Genomic DNA, 23,660 nt, shown 5'->3' with positions numbered 1-23,660 from the left:
TGTGTCATACGATAATTATAATGATGCATGTCACTCTCATGGCGTAACTTTCCCAATCTCAATTTGGCAAGTCCACTGACTTGACTTCCAAAAATCATGTTGTTAGGAAAGAGCTATTCTTTCTCATGCATGTCCCTGGTGTGTACTTGCATATACTCATACTTAGTACAAGTGTGTACTAATTCCATACGAACATCTACTTTTAGGTGCAGGCACAGGTGGACGCTAGAGCTACAGGTTCGTTGTCGCAGCTATCCGGACATCAGTATTCATCCGGAATTTGGTAGGTCCTCATGCTTTCGAGGATGCTACTGTTTTACATTCTAGCGTAGTTTTAGAGTTGAGCTAGTGGAGCATGTTCCACTAGCGTTTCTTTCCTGTTTTGGTTCAAACTTTGTATTGGTGCTATTTTGGCCGATATACAATTAATACTTAATGAATTATTTCTTTCAGTTGCTTATCTCTTAAATGTTAGATGGTTGATGATGAACGATTACGAAATGTTAAGAATGTTCAGCAAGTATGATTAAAGAATCAAAAATTTCAAATTTTCCGCTAAAATTAATCTATGTAAAGTAAGAATGACGTAAGTAGGCTTGTCTGCGACCTCTGAGAGGTCAACGACGCCAGTCTCGTCTGGGGTCTAGATTCCGATCGTGACAAAGTTGGTATCAGAGCGCTAGGTTAAATTCCTCGAATAATGAGTTCACATCAACCACATTGAGTAGTTTCTAAGTCATGGTAGTGAAGTGCACCACTATCCTGGATTAGAGACTGCATGATGCGTAGGAAAGACTTCCCTTCTTCTGATCTTATTGTGCTTTTCCTAATGTTTGAATTCTTGGTGTTACGAACGTGTTTAACATCAACCTTGTTGTTTTCAGAGAATGAATACTTGGGGAACTAAGGGTCTGAGGACGGGAGCAGCAGCAGCTAGGGGTAATCAGAATCCACCCCAGGCTCCAGCTGAAGGAGTGGCCATGCCAGTGAACCCAGCTGGGTTGACTGATGCGGAGGTGAGGGCATCTCTAGCCCATATGGCACAGGCCATCACGATGCAGGCCCAAGCTATGACTGCCCAAGTCAATCGGCAGGATGTTCTGAGGGAAAACCCACCGGTTCGCAGCATAGCTGACAGACTGCGAGACTTCACGAGGATAAATCCTCCAATTTTCACAGGGGCTAAGACTTCAGAAGATCCTCAGGAATTTATAGACGAGTTGCATAAGATACTGGTGGCCATGGGGGCCACTGATATTGAGAAGGCTGAGTTGGCTTCCTACCAGCTCAAAGATGTTGCACAGACTTGGTGCAAAATGTGGCGAGATAGCCGTGTCCTAGGAGGGGTGCCAGTCACCTGGGAGCTGTTCAAGACAGCATTTTTGGAAAGGTTCTTCCCTAGAGAGATGAAAGAGGCCAAGGTTGAGGAGTTCATCAACCTCAAGCAAGGATCCATGACTGTCAGAGAGTATTCCCTGAAGTTTGTGAAGTTATCAAGGTATGTAATTCCCTTAGTATTTGATAACAAGAATGATGAGAGTACTTAACTTTGTTGAAATTATCCAGGTATGCTACTCCCTTGGTTTCTACCAGTAGGGAGGAGATGAGCAGATTCCTCACAGGAATCAATGGAGACCTGGAGGAGGATTGTCGGGCTGCGATGCTCCATGATAATATGGACCTTTCTAGATTAATGATGCATGTCCAGCAGGTAGAGGACAGTCGAAAGAGGAGAGGTGTACGTGATGTTAGGAGGCCTAGGCCTCAAGATCAGGCAGGCCCCAGCCATGGAGGCCATAGAAACAATTTTGGCGTCCGCGAGCAGCCCAAATTCAAGAAGGGGCAACAGAGTGCTAGAAATTCTGACCCTCAGAGAAATACAACGCCTAGAGGAGGCAGACCCGAACCCAAGAGGGGCAAAGGAGGTGAGATGCAGCATCCAAGGAAGACTTGTACTAAGTGTGGCCGAACTCACCTTGGAGAATGTAGACAGGGCACTAATGCCTGTTTCGGTTGTGGTAAGAGTGGACACATGGTCATAGACTGTCCCCAGAACAGAGGTCAGGCTGGGGGTAATGCTCAGCTTAGGCCTACCCCACATAATGCAGCAGCAGCCGAGCCTCCGAAGAGGAACATATTTTATGCCTTGAAAGGTAGGGAGGAGCAGGAGAAGTCCGCTGATGTGGTCACAGGTATGCTGCAAGTATTCTCAACTTCTGTTTATGCTTTACTTGATCCAGGGTCTACACTTTCCTTTGTGACTCCTCTACTTGCCCTTACTTTTAAAGTACTACCTGAAGTCCTGCATGATCCTATAGTGGTTAGTACGCCTTTAGGAGACAATGTGAAAGCTGATAGGGTATACCAGAATTACCCAATAGTTGTGAGTGGCAGGGCTATGTGTGCAAACGTGATTGAGTTACCCATGCATGATTTTGATATTATTCTTGGCATGGACTGGCTTCACAGCCATTATGCTTGCTTGGACTGTCGTAGTAGAGTGGTGAGGTTTCGTTTCCCTAATGAAGAAGAGTTAGTCTGGGAGGGGTACAATCCGACTCGCCCTAACCCCTTGATTTCAAATCTTAAGGCCAATAAAATGATGGCAAAAGGGTTATTATGTCATCTAGTGAGTGTTAATGATTTAGATCATGATGTTCCTTCCATAGACTCGGTGCCTGTAGTAAATGAATTCCTAGATGTGTTTCCTGAAGATTTGCCTGGAGTCCCTCCCCTTCGAGAGATTGACTTTGGTATCGACTTAGAACCTGATACTAAACCAATCTCAATTCCTCCTTATAGAATGGCTCCAGCAGAACTCAAGGAGTTGAAGCTGCAGTTAAAGGATCTCACTGATAAGGGTTTCATTCAGCCGAGCATATCCCCTTGGGGCGCTCCAGTGTTGTTTGTAAAGAAAAAGGATGGGACCCTTAGACTGTGTATCGATTATCGGCAGCTCAACAAAGTCACTATAAAGAATAAGTATCCACTTCCCAGAATTGATGATTTGTTCGATCAGCTCCAAGGGTCTAGTTTCTTCTCTAAGATTGATCTTCGTTCAGGGTATCATTAGCTTAGGGTTAGGGATGGGGATGTCCCAAAAACAGCTTTTCGTACCCGTTATGGTCATTATGAGTTCTTGGTTATGTCATTCGGTCTCACGAATGCACCTGCTGCATTTATGGACCTCATGAACAGAGTCTTCCGTGAATACCTTGACTCTTTCATCATAGTATTCATTGATGACATCCTCATCTACTCTAAGACCAAGGAAGAGCATGAACAGCATTTGAGACTAACTTTGCAGGTACTTAGACAACATCAGTTGTATGCCAAATTCAGCAAGTGTGAATTCTGGCTGAGATCAGTGACCTTCCTGGGCCATGTTGTGTCCGATCAAGGTGTAGAAGTGGACCCCAAAAAGACTGAAGCAGTTAAGAAGTGGCCAAAGCCTCTTACACCCACCGATATCCGTAGCTTTCTGGGATTGGCTGGTTACTACCGCAGGTTCGTGGAGGGATTTTCTTCCATTGCTGCCCCACTTACAACCTTGACAAAGAAGAAATCCAAGTTTGAATGGACGGATACTTGTGAGAAGAGTTTCCAGGAGCTCAAGGACAGACTCACTTCAGCCCCGGTGCTTACTCTGCCTAAGAGTGGCGAGAATTACACTGTCTATTGTGATGCATCTAGGGTCGGTTTGGGATGTGTTCTTATGCAGGCTGGTAAGGTGATAGCTTATGCTTCCAGACAGCTCAAGGTTCATGAAAAGAATTATCCCACTCATGACTTGGAGTTGGCAGCTGTGGTGTTTGCGTTGAAGTTATGGAGGCATTATCTGTATGGAGTACACGTGGATGTGTTCACGGATCATAAGAGTCTCCAGTACGTGTTCACGTAGAGGGAGCTGAATCTACGGCAACGCAGATGGTTGGAGCTACTGAAGGATTATGACATGAATGTGCACTATCATCCAGGTAAGGCTAATGTTGTGGCTGATGCTTTGAGCAGGATGAGCATGGGAGTACAGCCCACGTTGAGGATGAGAAGAAGGAGCTAGTGAAAGAGGTACACAGACTGGCCAGGCTGGGTGTGCGATTGGTTGACTCTACTAGTGGAGGTGTTTCAGTTCACCCTAGTTCTGAATCATCCCTGATAGTGGAAGTCAAAAAGGGTCAGCATCTCGATCTTGTGTTGATGGAGATGAAGGACTCAGTGTTGTTAAAAATGAATGCGTCTTTTGCTTTGGGAGATGATGGCATACTTAGATACCAGAACCGGTTGTGCGTACCAGATGTAGATGATTTACAGACCAAGATTGTTACAGAGGCCCATGGTTCCAGATATTCCATACATCCAGGTTCCACAAAAATGTATCATGATCTTAAGCAGATTTATTGGTAGGATGGCATGAAGAAGGATATTGCAGACTATGTGGCTAAGTGTCCTAATTGTCAGCAGGTTAAGGCAGAGCATCTTAAGCCTGGTGGTCTGACTCAGATTATTGAGGTTCCGACTTGGAAATGGGATGCCATTAATATGGACTTCGTAGTTGGTCTTCCGAGGACTAGGAGGCAGCATGACTCTATATGGGTTGTTGTGGACAGATTGACTAAATCTGCCCACTTTATCCCTGTGAAGTCTACTTACAGGGCCGAGGATTACGCGAGACTTTGCATTGATGAGATTGTGAGATGGCATGGGATTCCTTTGTCTATTATTTCAGATAGAGGAGCTCAGTTTACTTCGCATTTTTGGAGATCTTTCCAGAAAAGCTTAGGCACGCAGGTGAAACTTAGCATTGCCTTTCATCCTCAGACAGATGGGCAGGCAGAGCGCACTATTCAGACATTGGAGGACATGTTAAGAGCGTGTGTGATTGACTTTAGAGGTAATTGGGATGACCATCTACCTTTGATAGAGTTCTCGTATAATAATAGTTATCACTCCAGCATTGGGATGACACCGTTTGAGGCATTGTATGGTAGGAGGTGTAGATTTCTGGTTGGGTGGTTCGAGGTTGGAGAGTCATCTATTTTGGGTCCAGATATCATTCATGAGGCCTTGGAGAAAGTTAGAATGATTAGGGAAAGGTTGGCTACTGCTTACAGCCGACAAAAGTCATACGCAGACAACCGAAAGCGACCCTTAGTATTTAACGTTGGTGACCAAGTTTACTTGAAGATATCGCCTATGAAAGGGGTGATGCGATTTGGTAGAAAAGGGAAGCTTAGTCCGAGGTATGTGGGGCCATATGAGATCCTACAGCGCGTGGGTGAGGTGGCCTATGAGTTAGCATTGCCTGCGGAGCTAGCTTCTGTTCATCCAGTCTTTCATGTCTCTATGTTGAAGAAGTGCCTAGGTGATCCAGCATCAATCCTACCTGTAGAAGGTTTGGGGGTTGGTGAAGACTTGTCCTATGAGGAAATACTTGTTGAGATCTTAGACAGACAGGTCAAGCGGCTGAGGGATAAGGAGATTGCCACAGTGAAGGTATTGTGGAGAAACCATCTTGTTTAGGGTGCTACGTGGGAGGCTGAGGCCAACATGAGATCCCGATATCCACATCTTTTCAACTCTTGAGGTTAGGCTTCCTACTCGTAAGACTATAGTTCCTTATCTTTTCGTATTTGTTGCTATTGGCTGATTGTACATAGCAATTAAGTTTTGATCTGATTGGCATTATGATGTGTAACGGTAGTGTCATTCGGGGACGAATGTTCCTAAGGGGGGGATAATGTAACGATTCAAAAAAAATTTATAAATAAGAATAAATAAGTATTTAAGGGCGTAATTGTCCTTTCACGTTTTAAATGAATAAATAAATAAATAAATAAATCAAAAAAACAGATTTGCATTTATTTATTTTAAGTGTTATTTGACTAATTCTTGAATTAGTCTCCTAATCCAAATAGTCCTCTCTCTCTCACGCTTCTTAACTCCCTCTCTCACGTTCTCCATCTTCCTCACATTATTTCTGCCAAAATATCAACAGTTTTCATGTTTGAAGAACTCACAAAAATTTTTAAGCAAAAGAAAAAGTAATCAAAACGTCAAGGCTAAGAGAGGTTCGTCGAGAGAGGTATACTTTGAAGTGAATTGGGGGTGGTTTGGAGGAGTTTTCCGGGCAGCAACATTAAAGTTTGAACATCGATTAAGGTATGGGTTTCTCTCATGGAATTCTTTCTCCAAGAGTACTTTCTTTCGGACGTTTCTTAAACTCTTGAAACTAAGGTTGTTCCCCTTCGTATGTCCTTGTCCTTAGCTCCCTAATGAATTTGTAGGATGGGTATGTTGTGCTGCTAGATTTTTGCATGAATGATGTGTTTAAATTAAATATGAATGTGTTTATGTGCGGGAAATCGCGATAATGATCATCAAAATATGACCGGAAAAAGTTGATGTATGGGTGTGTATAGGGCAGTGTTTTAGGCATTGTTTTGGGGTATATAAGTTGTTTATTTATCATGTATTTTATGTGTGAAACGGGTGTGCAATGTGATGTTCATTTTGATGAAGCATAGTGAAGTGAATGAACCATGAAATCTCCCTAAGAACTAATGTGAAACTTGATGAAAAAGTGCAGAAAAATAGTGGAATAAATTTCCAAAAACTTAGAAATAGGTTTAAAAAGAATCTGGAAATTTTGGATGTCAAAGAATAAAAAAAAAACGTTTTGAGGCCTGCAGGGATCGAACCCAGGACCTCCCTGCAGTTGCCTTAACAAAAAAAAAAGATTTAAAAAGGGAATGTTGGGGGCGGGGATCGAACCCGCGACCCCCATTCGCGAAAAAAAAAACAGAAAAGGGATGCTGGGGGCGGGGATCGAACCCACGACCCCCGTTCGCAACAAAAAAAAATATAAAAAGGGGGATGCAAGGCGTGGGGATCGAACCCACGACCTCAGGGCTGAAGGGGGGATAAAAATATTAAGGGAATAAAGGTGAGGCTGTGGGGGTTCGAACCCACCACCTCACAGCCTCCATTCCCAGCGAAATTAAGAGGAAAATAAGGGGGGCTGTGGGGGTTTGAACCCACAACCTCCCTATTCAAGCGAATTTAATTAAAAATAATAATAATAGTAAATTAAAATTCTAATTAAAGTTGGAAAATTAATTCTGTTATGTAAACATTGAGATTTAATTTAGAATTTTAATTAAAAATAGAATATTAATTCTTTTATGTAAATATTGAGATTAAAATTGGAATTCTAATTAAATTAGAAAATTATTCTTTCATGTAAATGATTGAAATTTAAATTAGAATTCTAATTAAAATAGAAAATTTATTATTTCACGAAAATGTTGAGACTTAACTTAGAGTTCTAAATTTATGAATATTAGAACTAAAATCAATGAAAAATATAAATGATATCCAAATAATTCAGAATTTGGGTTCTCGTGTCCAAACCTCCGTATTGATACATAAGTCATACGTGAGTGAAATATTCAAGAATAATGTCATCTACTTAGATCAAAAATCAAAGATCTTGGCATATATACAAGATACATAAGTCTTGTAATACATAATCTTAGAAAAACAAGAATTCACTTAACGAACTATAAATGAAGCCTCATGGCTTGTATGTATAGATATATAAGTTTAACATACGTTCAAGAATAAGTGAACCTAAGATATACGTAATGAAATGAAGAATGTGGTGACAATCATGATGTGAGGTTAATGCATATGATGAGAGCAATCTTAAATGAGCCTAAGTAAATGTTACCGATACATACTCACCAATGAGAGTGTAAGACAATGAAGAGACCAGTCTCTATGAATACTCTAATAAAAATATGGAGTTTAAAACACTTAATACTAATGATGAGATGAGAAATCATATATTGAGCTATGATGTCCTCATACTAGAAGCAAACTTCTATGATGTATGAGTTGAATGTAATGGAACTTTATACCGAGCACCGATAGGCTAGCTATGAGTGGTGATGCCTTCTTTCGGGAAGGGCGGAGGTTCACGTAATTCTCATGAGATGAGACTGTCCGGCTTGCCGGGTATGGGTCTCCATACATCTCCTAGTCTTTGAACCTATATTGCCACTATAGGGATCTGGCGGGGTTAAATTCCCATATACGCTAGCATGTTATTGAATCGCTTTGGCCGGTGATTCCACCTCTTTTCGGTGTGGGGAAGACACTGGATTTCATGATGCTCACATGATCTATGTCGGTTAAAGTTAAAGTTCCCAATGAATGAATGAGGCCAGCCTCAAATGAATCATATAAAGAAATGAATGATACCGAAGGTGTTAGGATAGGATAATCAAGAGGTGATCTAGATTCAGGTAATGACATTAGGTCATTCCTGATCATTGCACAGCAAACCCGATGAAAGTCTTAAACTACATCCTAGGTATAGCTGGTGTTCGCACTGGCCTATGAATGAATTGAAATGAAATACGAATGAATGAGTGAAGCAGACTCTGTGTTCGCTAAAGAAGGCTCCCTAGTTGAGGTCCCATATGTTGAGCCCTCATTTTGGAAAGTCTTAAAGTTAAGTCTATGATAATAAGGTCTCATGGTATACGAATGAATAATATGAAAGAAAGTATGTATTATATGTTATGTGTTATATGAATATGTTATGTTTTGTGTGTCATACGATAATTATAATGATGCATGTCACTCTCATGGCGTAACTTTCCCAATCTCAATTTGGCAAGTCCACTGACTTGACTTCCAAAAATCATGTTGTTAGGAAAGAGCTATTCTTTCTCATGCATGTCCCTGGTGTGTACTTGCATATACTCATACTTAGTACAAGTGTGTACTAATTCCATACGAACATCTACTTTTAGGTGCAGGCACAGGTGGACGCTAGAGCTACAGGTTCGTTGTCGCAGCTATCCGGACATCAGTATTCATCCGGAATTTGGTAGGTCCTCATGCTTTCGAGGATGCTACTGTTTTACATTCTAGCGTAGTTTTAGAGTTGAGCTAGTGGAGCATATTCCACTAGCGTTTCTTTCCTGTTTTGGTTCAAACTTTGTATTGGTGCTATTTTGGCTGATATACAATTAATACTTAATGAATTATTTCTTTCAGTTGCTTATCTCTTAAATGTTAGATGGTTGATGATGAACGATTACGAAATGTTAAGAATGTTCAGCAAGTATGATTAAAGAATCAAAAATTTCAAATTTTCCGCTAAAATTAATCTATGTAAAGTAAGAATGACGTAAGCAGGCTTGTCTACGACCTCTGAGAGGTCAACGACGCCAGTCTCATCTGGGGTCTAGATTCTGGTCGTGACAAATCATCTGATTTTGATGTAACATCTCGTAGTTTGTAATAGCCAAGAATAATCTATGAAACTAAAATCTATCATTTATAGAAAGAATAGGAAAAATCTGAAAAATTTCCTAAGTTCAAAACGTAATTTTTGGTCATTTTCAAACAACCATAACTTCTAGCTCAGGATAAATTAGAGTTAAATCTTTATATGGTTGGAAAGATCTTTCCAATGAAGCCGGGTTTGCACGATTTAATATCGTATAAGGGAGATATGTCTTTCGAAAGTTGGGTTGTTGAAGTAAGAAAGACCAAATTTCACATTTTAGTAAGGACAAACTTGTCTTTTCACCCATCTATTTCCTAATTCGTTTTAAGGGTTTATTGGGGGTAAAACTAATCCTTAATTCAGTTTTAGAAAAGTTATTCACGCTTAGGGCTTGGGAGAAAAGAGAAGAAGGAGAAGGGAGGAAGACCAAGAATTCATGAAGAACGCCAAGATCGTCGAGTCAAATTTATCAGGGGTTATCCCTATTAAGGTATGTGAGATCTTTCTGTGTTGGGTTAGTTCACCCACACACCAAATTGTTTAATTCAACGAATTTCGAGTAGTTCGAATGATGAACATTGAAGTTCTTGAAGAACAATGGTTGAATTCTTGTTGGTTGAGTTGTAGTATGCCTTTAGTTGTGTTTCCGGATTGTTTTACGGGTCTAATCTATTGGGTATAGAGGTTATTAGTGATCCTAAGTGATTGAAGAAAGATCCATGGAAGTTTAGAAGATTTAGAGTTGAAAACGGAGAAGAAAAGATGAAAATTCCTTCTGACAAGCCCTAGGACACAGTGCCAACCAAAGCCCTTCCGGACAGTCTCTGTCCGTCAGGCTCTGGCGTGCCGCGCCAGCTAGAGCCCCTCAAGATAGATTCTGTCCGTCAGGCTCTGGCGCTTCGCGCCCCTTAGAGTGCCACGGACGCCTGGAGACCCCATTTTGCCCCTTCTTTTCGTACTAGTTCCTAAGTGATGTACCTACAATTTCTAGTTGATTCCAACACTTTAAGGTACATCTAAACATCATAAAATCATCCACAAACATGAAATCATGAACCTTAAATCTATAATCCAATTCAAGAAAAGTTAAGATCAAAGTCTAAGAAGCTAAGAGTTAAGTTAAAAAGATTAAGAAGTAAGTCAAGGTAAAGTTTCTTAAAATTTTCTAATTTAATATTTTTTAACTTTGTTTTAAGGCTCACGTTTCAAGTTGAAGAAAGAGTAAAAGTTGAAGTTTTTCCTTCGAAGAAGTATAAGGGAACTAAGTATTACCTAAAGAGTTGATTAAGATCAGAAGTTTCAAGCCAAGCAAAGAGTAAATAGTTGAACTCATTTCCCCAAAAACTATAAGAGAACTAAGTATTTCTTAGAGAGTTTAGAAATATTTTCACATTGTAGTTAAGAGGGAACTACGATTTCTCCAAAAGAGTTTTGAACAAGAAAATTGAACATTGATTCCAAGAGAGCTTTTTAAAGTTAAAGTGTTGAGCAAATTATCTTAACATAAAGAAAGGAAGCTATTTTAAAAGCATGAGCTAAAATATATTTTGGGATTAGTATTGAGCACCGATGTGGGGATAAGAATTCATATTAACTCAAGTCCCCATGCAAATCATGTATCCCCTAGGTATTAACATGTCATACTTTTTAGATGATCACGTAAGTTAAACTAGTGGATCCACTAAGTTAAGGAGTTCTATGCACTGATAAAGTATTAGACAGTTCAGGCAGCATGGGTAAGACGCTGTATCACCACTTAGACTCGTAGTGGTGATTGCCAGTTAGAGAATCTCCCACAGAATTATATTACTTTCATATAAAAGTAAAGTTGAGTTTGCTATTGCATTTTCTTTAATGAACTAAGTTGTTTTACAAGCTTTATATATATATCGCATGTCTTTTAGATTGCTTTATATACATACATTGAGTTTGAGTATTTCTTGAGTTGAGCAGAGACAAGGTAAGTTCAACTTATTCTCATAAAGCTTAAGTTGTTGTTTAGCATTCCAACTCACATACTCGCACATTCAATGTACTGATGTTAGTTGGCCTGCATCGTCTTATGATGCAGACGCATGAATCAGCATCCAGCGCCTCGTTGATCCAGTTTGAGCACTTAGAGTCACTGGTGAGCCTCCTTGCATTCTGGAGGATCCTTTTATATGCTTTCCAGTCTTTCAATTACATAATGTTGTGGGGGTATGTCCTAACATTCATCAGAATATTTTTAGAGGCTTCATAGACGGATAGTCAGTCATTTAGTTCAGTTGAATCTCTTTATTTACAGATATTTTATTTTGAGACTTAAGTGCCATTTTGGCCAAAACAATTAATTTAAGTTATTTATGAGAATGTTCTTGCTTTATCATTAAGCAAGTCTTCCGCTAAGTTAAGCAAGTCAAGCTAAGGGTTCGCTCAAGGCCAGCAATGGTCTTTGGATGCTGGCCATGTCGAGGGTGTAGGCTCGGGGCGTAACGTTTGAAAATATTCAACCATTAAAATGATTGATAAATAATAAAATCAATAAATATAAAACCTAATTTGTAATTTTTAAAAAAATTGAACTTTAGAACATTATAAACTCTAACTCAGATACAAAATCAGAATACATATGAACAATAAAATAATAGAAACAAACCTATATGTATAATGCTGATTTAAACATACAAACATGTATTGAGAGGATGAAGGAAGAAAAAAAAGAAGATAAATTAAAGAAGAAGGATGGTTAGTGGACGTGACTATGAAGGAAACGACAGAAGGGAAAAAGAAGGAGAATTTGACTTGTTAATGGACCATTAATTAAGAAGTTTAGATTTAAAATATTTATTCAATTTTTTATTTAAGAGATTTGTGTATCTAATTAAAACTTTTAAAATATAGGATGGAAATATTAAAAGTGGTACTAAGGATAATTCTTTTGAATTATTAGAGATAATTATAGTATTTATGGTAATGATGTTGATATAGTTACATAATTATTATCCATCTTATGTTAACCCATTTTTACCTATTCAAATTTATATCTAAAGCTTTGGAATTTGATGCAACCCACCATTTGCAATGTAGTGATGTAAATTTTTCTTTATTCTTGAATTGTGTAGAACATGGTCCATGGAACCAAAGGTAGACCTTCATTTTCAACCCTTTTTTCAGCCTCGACTCTTCGCGTCTCCTTCTCCCCTCCACCATTAACAAACCCATTTATCTTCAAAAACCCTAAAAAACTTCATCACCCTAAATCTCCCTTAAACCCTTTAACCAAAAAGCCCTAAACTTTGCCCCAATTTTTCCAATACCTACACTCTACACTACTTCATTATACCAAACACTCAAACTTCTTTTGACTTTTAGGATCTTTACGGATCCATTTTCCTTTTTGGGTCTTTTGAAAATCTTTCCCCCTCTAAAATGGCTGCAAATCGGAGAAAGGTTGGAGATGATCGGTTTTATAGCCCACCGGCTATGAGGAAGCAGCAAAAAATGCAAGCCAAGTCAAGAATTGAAGCGGGGAGTCGAACTGAGTCTGATGATGGAGCATCCTCAACGACGTCGTTTTCATCCATTCGAATTGAGAATTTAACCAATTTCGATCGCTTCTTGGAACATACCACTCCTAAGGTTCCCGCTCAAGTTTTTCCCAAGGTATCACTTCTTTTATTTCTGCATTGATATTTAATCTTATCCTATTGGGCATTGAGTTATAGATGTTGGGGAAACTATGTCTTGTTGTAAAAGTTGCTGCATTTTAGGTTTTCAGTGTTTTTATTATGACAATGTCAATGAGAAGAACTGTAAACTGTGTAATCTGTTTCTCCTATATTGGGCCAATTTGTAACTGTGAATCCTGCTTCTACCGGATAGACAATATTCTTAGAAACTAGACCTACCATTGGTAACTAAAGGAACTTCACCTAGTTTCATGTGGTTATGACTTGTGCATATGCCTTTTTTTAGATACTTGGTCGTGTTGTGTGTGTAAACTATAAGAATGGATCAGGTGTTGGAATGCAATGGTTTGCTACTCGCTTCTCCCATTTGCATGGAAGACCTGGTTGTATAATGTGTTTATGAAAAGACAGATTTCTGCTGATTTTATGCTCATTTCTTCCTTAATCATACAAGTGAATAATGGCTCAGCAATTGTCTCCTTCTCTTGGTTATTTGAATGTGCATCGTATAATTAAGATCTGATCTCATTTGTTCGGTGCTTATTCATATTGCAACAAAGCAGAAGTTTGTGGAAAGTCAGTTTGAATGCTTTGATCTCCTGATACTCAAGTTAATCCGATGCATTTGCATATCTGCAGACAATCATGAGAGGGATGAGGAATCTTGACAATGATTCCCATCCATACTTCATCTTGGGTGACCTTTGGGAGTCTTTTGGGGAATGGAGTGCATATGGAGCAGGAGTTCCTCTGGTTTTAAATCAGAGTGATTGTGTTGTCCAGTATTATGTACCATATTTGTCTGGGATTCAACTTTATACAGACCCTTCGAGGCCCTCTATCAAGCAGAGGTGAGCTTGTTATGTGCACTTTCTGCCTATTTGCAGATGATAAAACCAGTTATATTTCATGCATATCGGTCTTTGAATGAACTCATGTGTGGCTGTTTGGGTGACACTGAAAGAATTGATGAAAATTTTTCGAGAATAATGTTTCTGGTTTGTTGTTACTGTTTAAAGTAAAGATGCATTCCCCATTATTTAATATATGTAAACCACCTTACCAGAACTTATGTGATAAATGTTACCAGTTCTGGCTGAATCACAATTGTCCTTGTAAATTTCACTTCAGTTGTAAGGATGGTGATTTAATTTCACTTCAGTTGTAAGGATGGTGATTGATTCTGGTTAGCTTGGGGTTTGTTAATGTGTAATTTTTATTTTATTTTCTTTTCTAAGCTTGAATGTGATTCATTCTGTAAAAGCCCAAGAGTAATGAGAAGTAGATATATGTACCTCATGTGCCTGCCCTGCCACTCAATCAAGGTTGAAGTTTGCACCTTCTTCCATGTGTTATATCGTAGGATATAGGTTTTTTATGGTTGGTAATGGAAACCATATTCTCAATTATAAGTTTTGTTATTGAAGCACCTCAGATTTTTCATAAATGAAGTCTGAGCTCATATATTGCAGTGAGAGTGTCCTTAAAAAATGTTCGAGTGAACATATTCAACAGGGTTATGAAGTCTTATAGATATGGCCTTGCACCGGCGCAACGTGTGGCATCAGATATGCATGTATTGTCCTTAAAAGTTGAATTCTGTTTTTGATTATATGCTTGGCCCTTCACTTCTTTGAAGTTCTTGCTTGAAGAAGGAGGTAAAAAAGAATGCCTCAGGGCTATTAATGTTTCAATTGTGCTGCTCATCTCACCTACCAAGTGAAGAGTAGGTTGAAGTAAGAGCAATCTTCTTTAATAATTGAATTATACAGACTGATATGTTCTCTTAAAAGTTAGTTCACTTCAATTGATTGGTGCCTTTGCTTGTGGATAACTGGTATGCATTAGCTGCATTTCTTTCAAATAACAATCTTGGGCTTGAATTTTTCCAGGAGACCTGGTGAAGAAAGTGATGCTGACTCTCTCAAGGAGACAACAAGTAGTGATGACAGTAGTGAATACGGAGCTGGAGCTTCAAGGATAGCCAATAAAGTTCACGGAAGTTGGAATCAGCAGAATATAGCTGCATCAACTATTGATGGAATCAAGCATCTCTCCCTAAAGAAGGATCCGTTAGAATCTTCAGGAGATGAGAATGAGATGGGGAGTCCTGGTCTCCTTGTATTTGAGTACTTTGAGCGGAATCAACCATATGGTCGTGAACCTTTAGCTGATAAGGCAAGTCTTTTATCTCCAAACAGAAGTTTGTCTGTCTTCATTTTTTCTGTGGCATAGCATTTACATTCTTTTGCCCTTTACAACTGCAGATTTCAGGCCTTGCATCTAAATTTCCAGAACTGAAGACATATAAGAGCTGTGATCTGACTGCTGCAAGTTGGATTTCTGTGGCTTGGTATGATTCTCCTTTCAGCCTTGACTGAACAAATATTCTTGTGTAAATTCACGGGATGATACTAAATTGTTTTTTCCTTTCCATTATGAAGGTATCCCATTTATAGGATACCAACAGGACCAACATTGCAAAATCTTGACGCTTGCTTTTTGACATACCATTCCCTCTCAACACCTTCTGGTGGTGGTATGTCTTTCATCCTGTTTCTTCTCTATTTCTGATCAATTTAATGTCAAAACAAGCCAGTTGATGGTTCTTGAAATTGCTGATTATGTATTGCTTACACTTATGCAGTTCCTAGGACTGACTGGCCTCAACAGCATGGCACAACTACTAGTAAAGGCATCATTGATGCTGGTATGTCCGCCAAGCTGCCTCTCCCAATCTTTGGCCTGGCCTCGTACAAATTCCAACTATCATTTTGGTTCCCTGATGGAGTTAATGAATGTCAGAAGGCCAACTCTCTGTTACGAGCTGCTGGCAATTGGCTCCGGCTTTTGCAAGTTAATCACCCTGACTATAGTTTTTTTGAGTCGCATAATTCGTATCGAAGGTGAAGCTTGTCTTAATTTTCTTTTAAGCATAACATCCTGAGATGCTCGTCCGGCTGTACAAGCTTGTCACTGGGTATAGCAAAACTTGACTTGAAAGTAGCCTTCTGTTTACACAATACAAGCTTTTGTACTTTTATTAGTTACGGTTAGATGCGTGAGTGGTAAGGTACCTGGTAGAGGGTCAAGAGTGACTGTGAAGGTTAGCATCTTCACTGTTTCCTATAGCACACCTTGTATACATTGGAGCTTCCTCAATGAACAGTGAGTTCCTGGATATGATGTTCTGATGACAGTCTCTTTGTCAAGCTTGCTCTATTTCGACTTACACTCAAGTTAATGTTGATTGAGAAATAGGTTGATTTTCTGTATTTTGTGTATAAATGAATGGTCTGTAATACCCTCTAATATAATATCACCTTACAGTTTATGACTTTGTATATAACTATGTTTTTCAGAGTCGGACTGTGTATCCGACTGAATAGAGGATGGCTTCTGATTAAAAAAGACATGCCAGATCAACCTTTCTCAGTGTATCAACTTATACGTATATTTATTTATTATATGATATAGATAAAGAGTCAAATGTAGTTTACGATTTATGAAATGACAGGTTTGTAATTTTATTTGTCATGAAATGTTTTCAAATGATATTTGGCCGTTTGCTTCAAATATTGTATCATTCATGATTTCTGGAATCATATATCTGAGAAGCAAAGTACATCAAATGGGTCCTCAAGTCTATCCAATCCTCCCAACATCTTCATCTTTGAGCCACGATTAACTTCACTAGAAAGCGGAGTTGGTTAGCCACCAGCATATCTTTTATATCGCCTATCACAGTCCTGTAACGTGAAGATTACTGGTGGCCAACAAATGTTTGGTTACATCAGAAGATTCGATAACTTTAGAATGTCCAACCTTTTCTGTAACTTTGTTTCCCTTGATAGACATAGCCAGTGGAGTGCATGCCAATGCCATTTCGCTGGCTGCTTCATTTTAGTGAAACTAGCTATACACTCATATGTTTCGTGTTGCTTCCCACAATTAAAATTGGAATATGTATTTTAGCATGTTGCTACATTGAAGATGGAAAACTAGTGTAGTCTTTAATATTATACACATAAGTAGGACTTTTACGAGTTTCCTCTTCCCCCCCTAACTACTACACAAAATGGCAGCATCCTCTTCCTTTCTCTATCCATGCTAACATTATCCTCTTCGCATTTAGATGTCATCTTCAAGAAAGGTAGATAGCAGTAGCCCTTGCACAAACTTACTCTTCCTGGCCTTCTCCTCTTGGTCTTTGTCAGATAGCGGAGATCGCTCAACAGTTCTGTTCAAAACAACAACAAAATCAAAAACTCAAGACACAGCTGAATACAAACAGGACCAAACAGGAGTCCAAAAACAAAATCCTACTAAACAGAAGCCCACTGCCATATATGTGTGTGTATATATATACACAATGATGAGCAACTTCTACAGCTGACAACCTCCCCCCAAGGAAAACGACGACATGTATGTACAGAAGAGACACGCACAAACAGAAGAGAAAAACTAGCATACAAACATGTAGATGATGTATGTATTTTGTAATAGCTCATTAAATTTGCATATCTATGCAATCAGCGAGATAAGGTCTAATCAGGTTTGCCACTCAAACATAAAATCAAAGAGACACGAACCAAGAAACTCTAAGGAACTACGGTAATACACATAGGAAAAGGCATTTGAGAGGAAGAAAATTAAAAAGAAATATAGAAACAAAAGTAGTGAGGGTGTCCCTTACCTTTCAGATGAGTTCTCAAGAGTGCTTTCTTTTTTTGAGCTTTGCTTAATAGAAGATAAAGGTTGAACATCAGGAATTTCATTAGCCAAAGTTGTATTGTGAATAAATGAAGATAACAATGGATCTGGATCTGTAGTGGAGGGAGAAACCAAACGAGAGGATCCCCCCAGGATGGACTGCAAACTCCCTTCCCTTAGCTCTCTTCTTAAAATAGAGAGAGCTGAAGTACCACCTCTTCGAAATCTTCTCCTGCGCTGCACCTGTAATGCAGTCAATGATACATACCATGAATCTGTAGGTCAATAGTAAAGCTAAGAGAAAACTGACACTAAAGCTTTAAAAGAATTCTGATATGATGCACATTTTGGTACTGAAGCAAACCAAAAAGAGTTCCCAAGATCAAAGCTCATGAAAATAACTGATGAAAGATAATAAAAAAGGATACCTTCAAAATGTTTCCATGTTGCTGAGTAATATGACCAACCAAATCCGTTCCAACCCTTTTTGCACAAACCGGGCATATCTGCATATAATGACATGTTATCTAACATCACAAAAATCTTGATAAAATGGTTGGTGCTCTTCAACAGTCAACACTCAACACTCTGATCACTTGCCAGAGATGCAACTGACAAGCTAGTAGCATAAAGTATTCAGATATCCAGATTTTATCAGCAATAGTAGAAACTCTCTATCTAATTCTTGCCCGTATAATCAAAATCTAAATTTCTAGTTTTAAGCTTTAATATAATACTCATGTTAATGATGCTGAGTTTTCGACTAAAAAAAAAGGTCACATGTAAAAAGCACAGTATCTTTGTCAATACAGAAAGTAACAAGAAAGAAACTAAACATAATTTAGAGAACACATGAAATAGATTTTGTTCGTTGAAAAACTACCGTTCTGAAACTAATCTGCGTAACATTTTCAGATACAATCCCTAAAATACAAGAACTACTGTTTGAGTTGAGTGACATTTTTTTCCTCAAAAAAGAGAATTGGAAAAAAGAAATAATTAATTTGCTACTTAGCAAGTGCTGGCGAAGAATTGGTTATAGATTTGGCAGCACATCAAAATCCCTATCTGATTCTACAAGAATCGCTATTCAGCATATATTCATGAAAGCCGCAAATCATAAGTCACAATCCAAACAAGTAACTTTTTGAACCTTAGACACTGATACACAAAATACACTTTGCATTCTTCTGGGAGTGGCCCGAGCACCTTAGGTCTTAGCTCACTTAAGTGACTGAATATTTTTTCCATTTTCTGGTTAGTGAACTACACAGTTTTTTCAACCATATAGTCAGCAGACAAGACACTTTTCCATTAGCCGACCCTTATAGTATTGAAAAATTTATGAACATGGACAAGGAAACTAAATATACATGTATTTTAAGATAAAAATCCATTAACAATAACACAGCAATAAAAACCATTAGCAGGAACTGGAGATTTACAAATTGACGAAGAGTAGCAAAGCTACAAAATCATTCTTTTATTTATAATCAAGAAATCTCTGAGAGCTATCGGCGCACAGTTTGAAACTCTCTAGTGTATGAGTCGTTGCTCTACCATTCTCCACCTAAATATGAGGCATTTGTATAAAGCAAGATTTAAAGCCGTGACATAAGTCTAACCAATACTAGACCAAAGTCCTGGGAGTCACTACCATGTATCAAAAAAAGAGATAAAACTGACTGAAGAAGTAAACAAGAGGTATCCAACCAGAATATTGTTTCAAATTTCCCCTTATTCTTTATCTCAACGAGAGGGTGAATGGTGTGCACAACCTCCCAAAAGTGAATAAATCCCCCCTCCCCGCTGTAGGCTATAGCCTCCTCATTCCTCCTATCAACATAATTGCTACCTCTCCTACGTCAAGAGAGAACAATGAGGGTGTGGTTCTGCAATCAGGAATTGTCAAGGAAAAAAACAAGATAGAATGGAGAACCTTGACTCAGATATGATAATGAATAACATGGAGCTGGAAAAAAAAGGTGTTACCATGTAAATACTATATATTCATTAAGTTGAGACTAAACATTAGATGTAAAGTCTTCATATACCCCGTAACTTGGGCCCTAAATCCCAAATTCATCTGACACTTAAATTTATTGAAAGTGAAGTTGACTATCAACTAACAGATATAAAACATTCATTTCAAGGTTTGCTAGTACTCAAATGATTGCAAGAAGTCAGAAATGCTAAAGGTTAACGTTCCATTCGTTCAATATTACCACAAACCGGAAGCTCCAAAAGTTGAAAAGCAGAAATTTAGAAACGGGTCAGAGAAAAATCATTTGTTTACCTTTTTTTTTTTCAGAGAAGAAGGGAATGATGTCTATCAATTAAACAAAAGAAGAAGGAGTTGGGGGAGAAACAAGTAGAGGACCTTTCTATATTTTTTCTAATTCTACTAGTATTGTATGAACAATCACAATTACTAGAAGAATGAAAAGACATTAGCAGCTCACATTTCAAAAAAAATTGCCACACCTCACTTTTTTCTCTTCTTCCACTTCTGCTGGGAGTGTTGTCCAGTGACTAGTAGCTCAATCAATTTAAGTGGAACTTCCACAAGTTTGTGAAGATAGATTCTTATCACTCAGCTTCATGGTTGATCCAGATATTATAGAAATTTATCTTTAAAATTGAACAAGGGGAGGGGAGCAGGTGATCAGCCAAAACACTGTGCAATGTAGCACCAGTGCTACTTACACATAATGCTTCTGATAATTTGGTGATATTGTGGTGAATAAATTACAAATTTATACATCTCCATAATTTGCAGGAGAGAACCCAACAACTATATTTTTTAACACACAGCTAAGGGGAACAGAAAACTATTTCACTTCACTACTGTGAAATTTCAAGTTCAAAGCTTCACACAATTCACTGCTTCGAATTTTTAAGTTGAAGCAGTCTCTATAGGCATAAACACAGGTAAAGCATTAAAGATAAAGTAACATATCATAAAATGAAGGTCATATTTGATAGCTAATGCTTCTTCTCATAAACGTATTGGGTTCACAGGAAGAGTAGCAAGAGAGGAAAATGAAAAACCAATTCCTGAATAAGGTCACTGTAAAACGGCACAACTAATTAGACAGGTTTTATGACAATCCTTGTAAGAAGAAAGGAAGGTTCTATGATGGCCCCCCTTGGTTTTAAAAACTTGAGCATAATAACTAATGAAAACAAATTGGGAAAGAAGTACTAGTTGTAGAGATACTGTACCCCATTCTTAGCCTCAACAGCATGTTCATCATCTATATGACAACATAGTCCAACAATATCAAAATCCTCCGCACAGAAAGGACAGAGAAACTCTGGCCTCGTCTCGTCTTCACCATCATACTCCTCTCCTAAGTTACGGATTTCTGCAAAACACACCAAAAATTCACTTCCACCAAACAAGAAAAGCAATGAATTACCATTACCAACCATATTTTACCCAAAACCTCTCCCCATACTAATCTTCCCGTGGAAAAGACACATATCCCCAAAACGACAATTCAGAGTCTGGAGGGATAAGAGTTGATAAAACAAAAATATAACCTTCACATTTCTGAGTAAGATATAACCAAAACCCAATAACTGCAAATATAAAGTACCTTTTTATTTCCACTACTGAGAATAACCCAAACCCACAAAAGCAAATGTATAACTTGTTCATCTCAATTTTCAGGTAAGGAAACCTACTCCACAAAACCCCACCTCAGGATTATCTTATCTTCATTTGTTCGCCAATAAACAACAAATCAAACTACATTCTAAATAAAACTACAAGCTATGAGAAAAGCAAATGGAAAATGCAAATTCCTTAATTTTACCTCAAGAAACAAAGCCATAAAGAAGATAATAATAGTACCTGATCGAGGTTGGTAACGCCTTGAAGAAGAAGTAAATATACGATTCCAAGAATCTGAATCCATTATAAATATTTCAGACTCAAAATCTTTAGAATTTTTTTTAAAAAAAAATAATCTTTGTACCCCTTTAGCTAGCTCAAAGATGAAACCTTTTTTTGTTTTTGTTTGTATGAATGGAACAGCCAGATTCAGATAATAAAATCAAGAATTAGGACCCAAAAAGATGAGGCCAAAAAAGGGGTTGTGAAGTTTCCTGGAAATAGGGAGGAGAAAGAACATTAGGCAATAGCAAGCCTCCACCAAATTTCACGCTACTTTGGATTGGAGTTTATACATGAACAACAACAAGCCTGAAAACTTCAACTTTATTGCACGATTGATCATACCTTTCACTTTTGGACCGACTTATGTAGTGTGGTCCAAATAAAAAAAAATTTACGAGAGAATATTTTCTAAGCTAGTTTAAGTAGGTAAATAAAGTATTTATAAATAATCTACATAAATATTATGGATGGTGGTGTTAGGTATGAGCATGGACGGAGCAATAGTATATTTTATTGAAAAAAAAAATATTTTCTTTTTAAAAATAGATAAAAAGATTAAATTATTATAAAATTAAGCTCATAAAAATCATTAAATTTATTTTTTCCAAAAGTGGCCTTCTCATTTCATAAAAAATTGTGATTTTTATGAACAATTGTGATTTTAATGAAGAGTTGTGACATTTAAGAAAAGTTGTGACTTTAATGAAGAATTACGACTTTTATGAAGAGTTGCGACTTTCTTTAAAAGTTACGCCTTTTATGAAAAGTTGTGACTTTTATGAAAAGTTGTGACTTTTATGAAAAGATGTGATTTTTATGAAAGGTTGAGACCTTTCGGAAGGTTGCAACTTTTTCAAATAGTTGTAACCTTTCAGATAGACATAATAAACATTTGGACACAGTACCCTTTGTTGTCTATAAATAAAAGAATTTTCTCACTTTAAAACAACGAAAATTCTAAACCTCCTCCTCCTCCTCCTCTTCTCTTCTTCTTCTTCTTCACAACTAAATATTTATGTACTTTGTTCCTGTTAAATGGCTCAATGATAATTGCTTATGTTACAAATCTTGGTATAATTTATTTAGTCATTAAATTATGTTTATGTTAGTAAGGATAAATGATAGGATGTAATAAATTTCATTTTCTTTACATTATTAATGTTTGTTAGCACGTAATAATCTTGTATGTGAGATAATATAGTGTTTTAGTTTTAATAACTGATAAATTTAAAATGTTATTTTATAAATTCTCTGATATTAAGTTCCCGCGCGAGGCACGGGTAATTTTACTAGTGTAATCATAAAGAGAAGTAGATAGAAGAAGAGGACTTTTCTTCTTATTCAAATATGTCTTTCAAATGGTGAGTGATATCTCTATTTATAATGTTGAATTATCACTCTCAAAAGTCATCACAATGAATTTATAACACTTCTCCTTGGATATCTATAGATAATGTGCGTCATTAAAACCTTACTGGAGAAAAACCTGGGGGAAAAAGTTCTAGTGAAGGAGAATGAGTACAAATATCTTTTGATACACATTATTTGTTGCCTCATTTAAAACCTTGCCATGAAAATCTAGTGCGACAAACCTCAGTCAATGAAAAATAGTGCAACGCGTATATATTTCCCCTGATCAAAACATCACTTAATTTCTTATGATGTCATTCAATCTTATATACCAACTGCTCATATATTGAAATTGTCTTTGTGTGAATCACATTCACAAAGATGTGGCATGCTTTAACTCGTTACTGCTATATCATTTTCTTATTTCATGGATATGATGAGACTCTGAGCTTAGTCGAATACATTCTTGACAACCACTTTATTTGTGACCTCATTACTGCAAGTAAATTGCTCATTCAACTTGTTCATAGAAACAACCATCTTGTGGACACTTTCATTTGTAGTTGATTATCTTCGTATATTGTGGTTGATGAATTCTTTTTCAAGGAAAAAACACATATTTTCTAAATATGGTGTGTCATTGATTTCAACCAGACACACTTTCAACTTGCTTAATGGAGGGATTTTATTTATACACGGTTCGAAGAAGTGATCACCAACA

General features: G+C 37.7%; 4 protein-coding genes across 4 annotated transcripts; 3 read left to right on the top strand and 1 right to left on the bottom strand.

The window, feature by feature from the left end:
- The first annotated feature begins 887 nt into the window (after nt 1-887).
- On the top strand, nt 888-1,547 carry LOC138345577 (uncharacterized). Its single transcript, XM_069294735.1, has one exon. The coding sequence runs from the start codon at nt 888-890 to the stop codon at nt 1,545-1,547; it is 660 nt and encodes a 219-aa protein (XP_069150836.1).
- Nucleotides 1,548-1,603: 56 nt separating this feature from the next.
- On the top strand, nt 1,604-8,885 carry LOC138348773 (uncharacterized). Its single transcript, XM_069298351.1, has 2 exons — nt 1,604-2,192; nt 8,820-8,885. The coding sequence occupies exons 1-2, from the start codon at nt 1,604-1,606 to the stop codon at nt 8,840-8,842; spliced, it is 612 nt and encodes a 203-aa protein (XP_069154452.1). The 3' UTR covers nt 8,843-8,885.
- Nucleotides 8,886-12,196: 3,311 nt separating this feature from the next.
- On the top strand, nt 12,197-16,321 carry LOC101266863 (uncharacterized). Its single transcript, XM_004229231.5, has 6 exons — nt 12,197-12,946; nt 13,612-13,823; nt 14,865-15,150; nt 15,240-15,325; nt 15,417-15,511; nt 15,620-16,321. The coding sequence occupies exons 1-6, from the start codon at nt 12,713-12,715 to the stop codon at nt 15,880-15,882; spliced, it is 1,176 nt and encodes a 391-aa protein (XP_004229279.1). The 5' UTR covers nt 12,197-12,712; the 3' UTR covers nt 15,883-16,321.
- Nucleotides 16,322-16,903: 582 nt separating this feature from the next.
- Nucleotides 16,904-22,017, bottom strand: LOC101267159 (protein DEHYDRATION-INDUCED 19 homolog 4). Its single transcript, XM_004229232.5, has 5 exons — nt 21,545-22,017; nt 20,911-21,053; nt 18,114-18,191; nt 17,669-17,928; nt 16,904-17,212 (listed from the first exon to the last, which is right to left on the bottom strand). The coding sequence occupies exons 1-5, from the start codon at nt 21,606-21,608 to the stop codon at nt 17,104-17,106; spliced, it is 654 nt and encodes a 217-aa protein (XP_004229280.1). The 5' UTR covers nt 21,609-22,017; the 3' UTR covers nt 16,904-17,103.
- Between the last annotated feature and the right edge of the window lie 1,643 nt (nt 22,018-23,660).

Source organism: Solanum lycopersicum, chromosome 1 (genome assembly GCF_036512215.1).
Source record: "Solanum lycopersicum chromosome 1, SLM_r2.1".
In the NCBI taxonomy this organism is placed as follows: domain Eukaryota; kingdom Viridiplantae; phylum Streptophyta; class Magnoliopsida; order Solanales; family Solanaceae; genus Solanum; species Solanum lycopersicum.
Note: the sequence above shows the minus strand (reverse complement) of the source record. Positions and strands in the feature narration are given on the sequence as shown.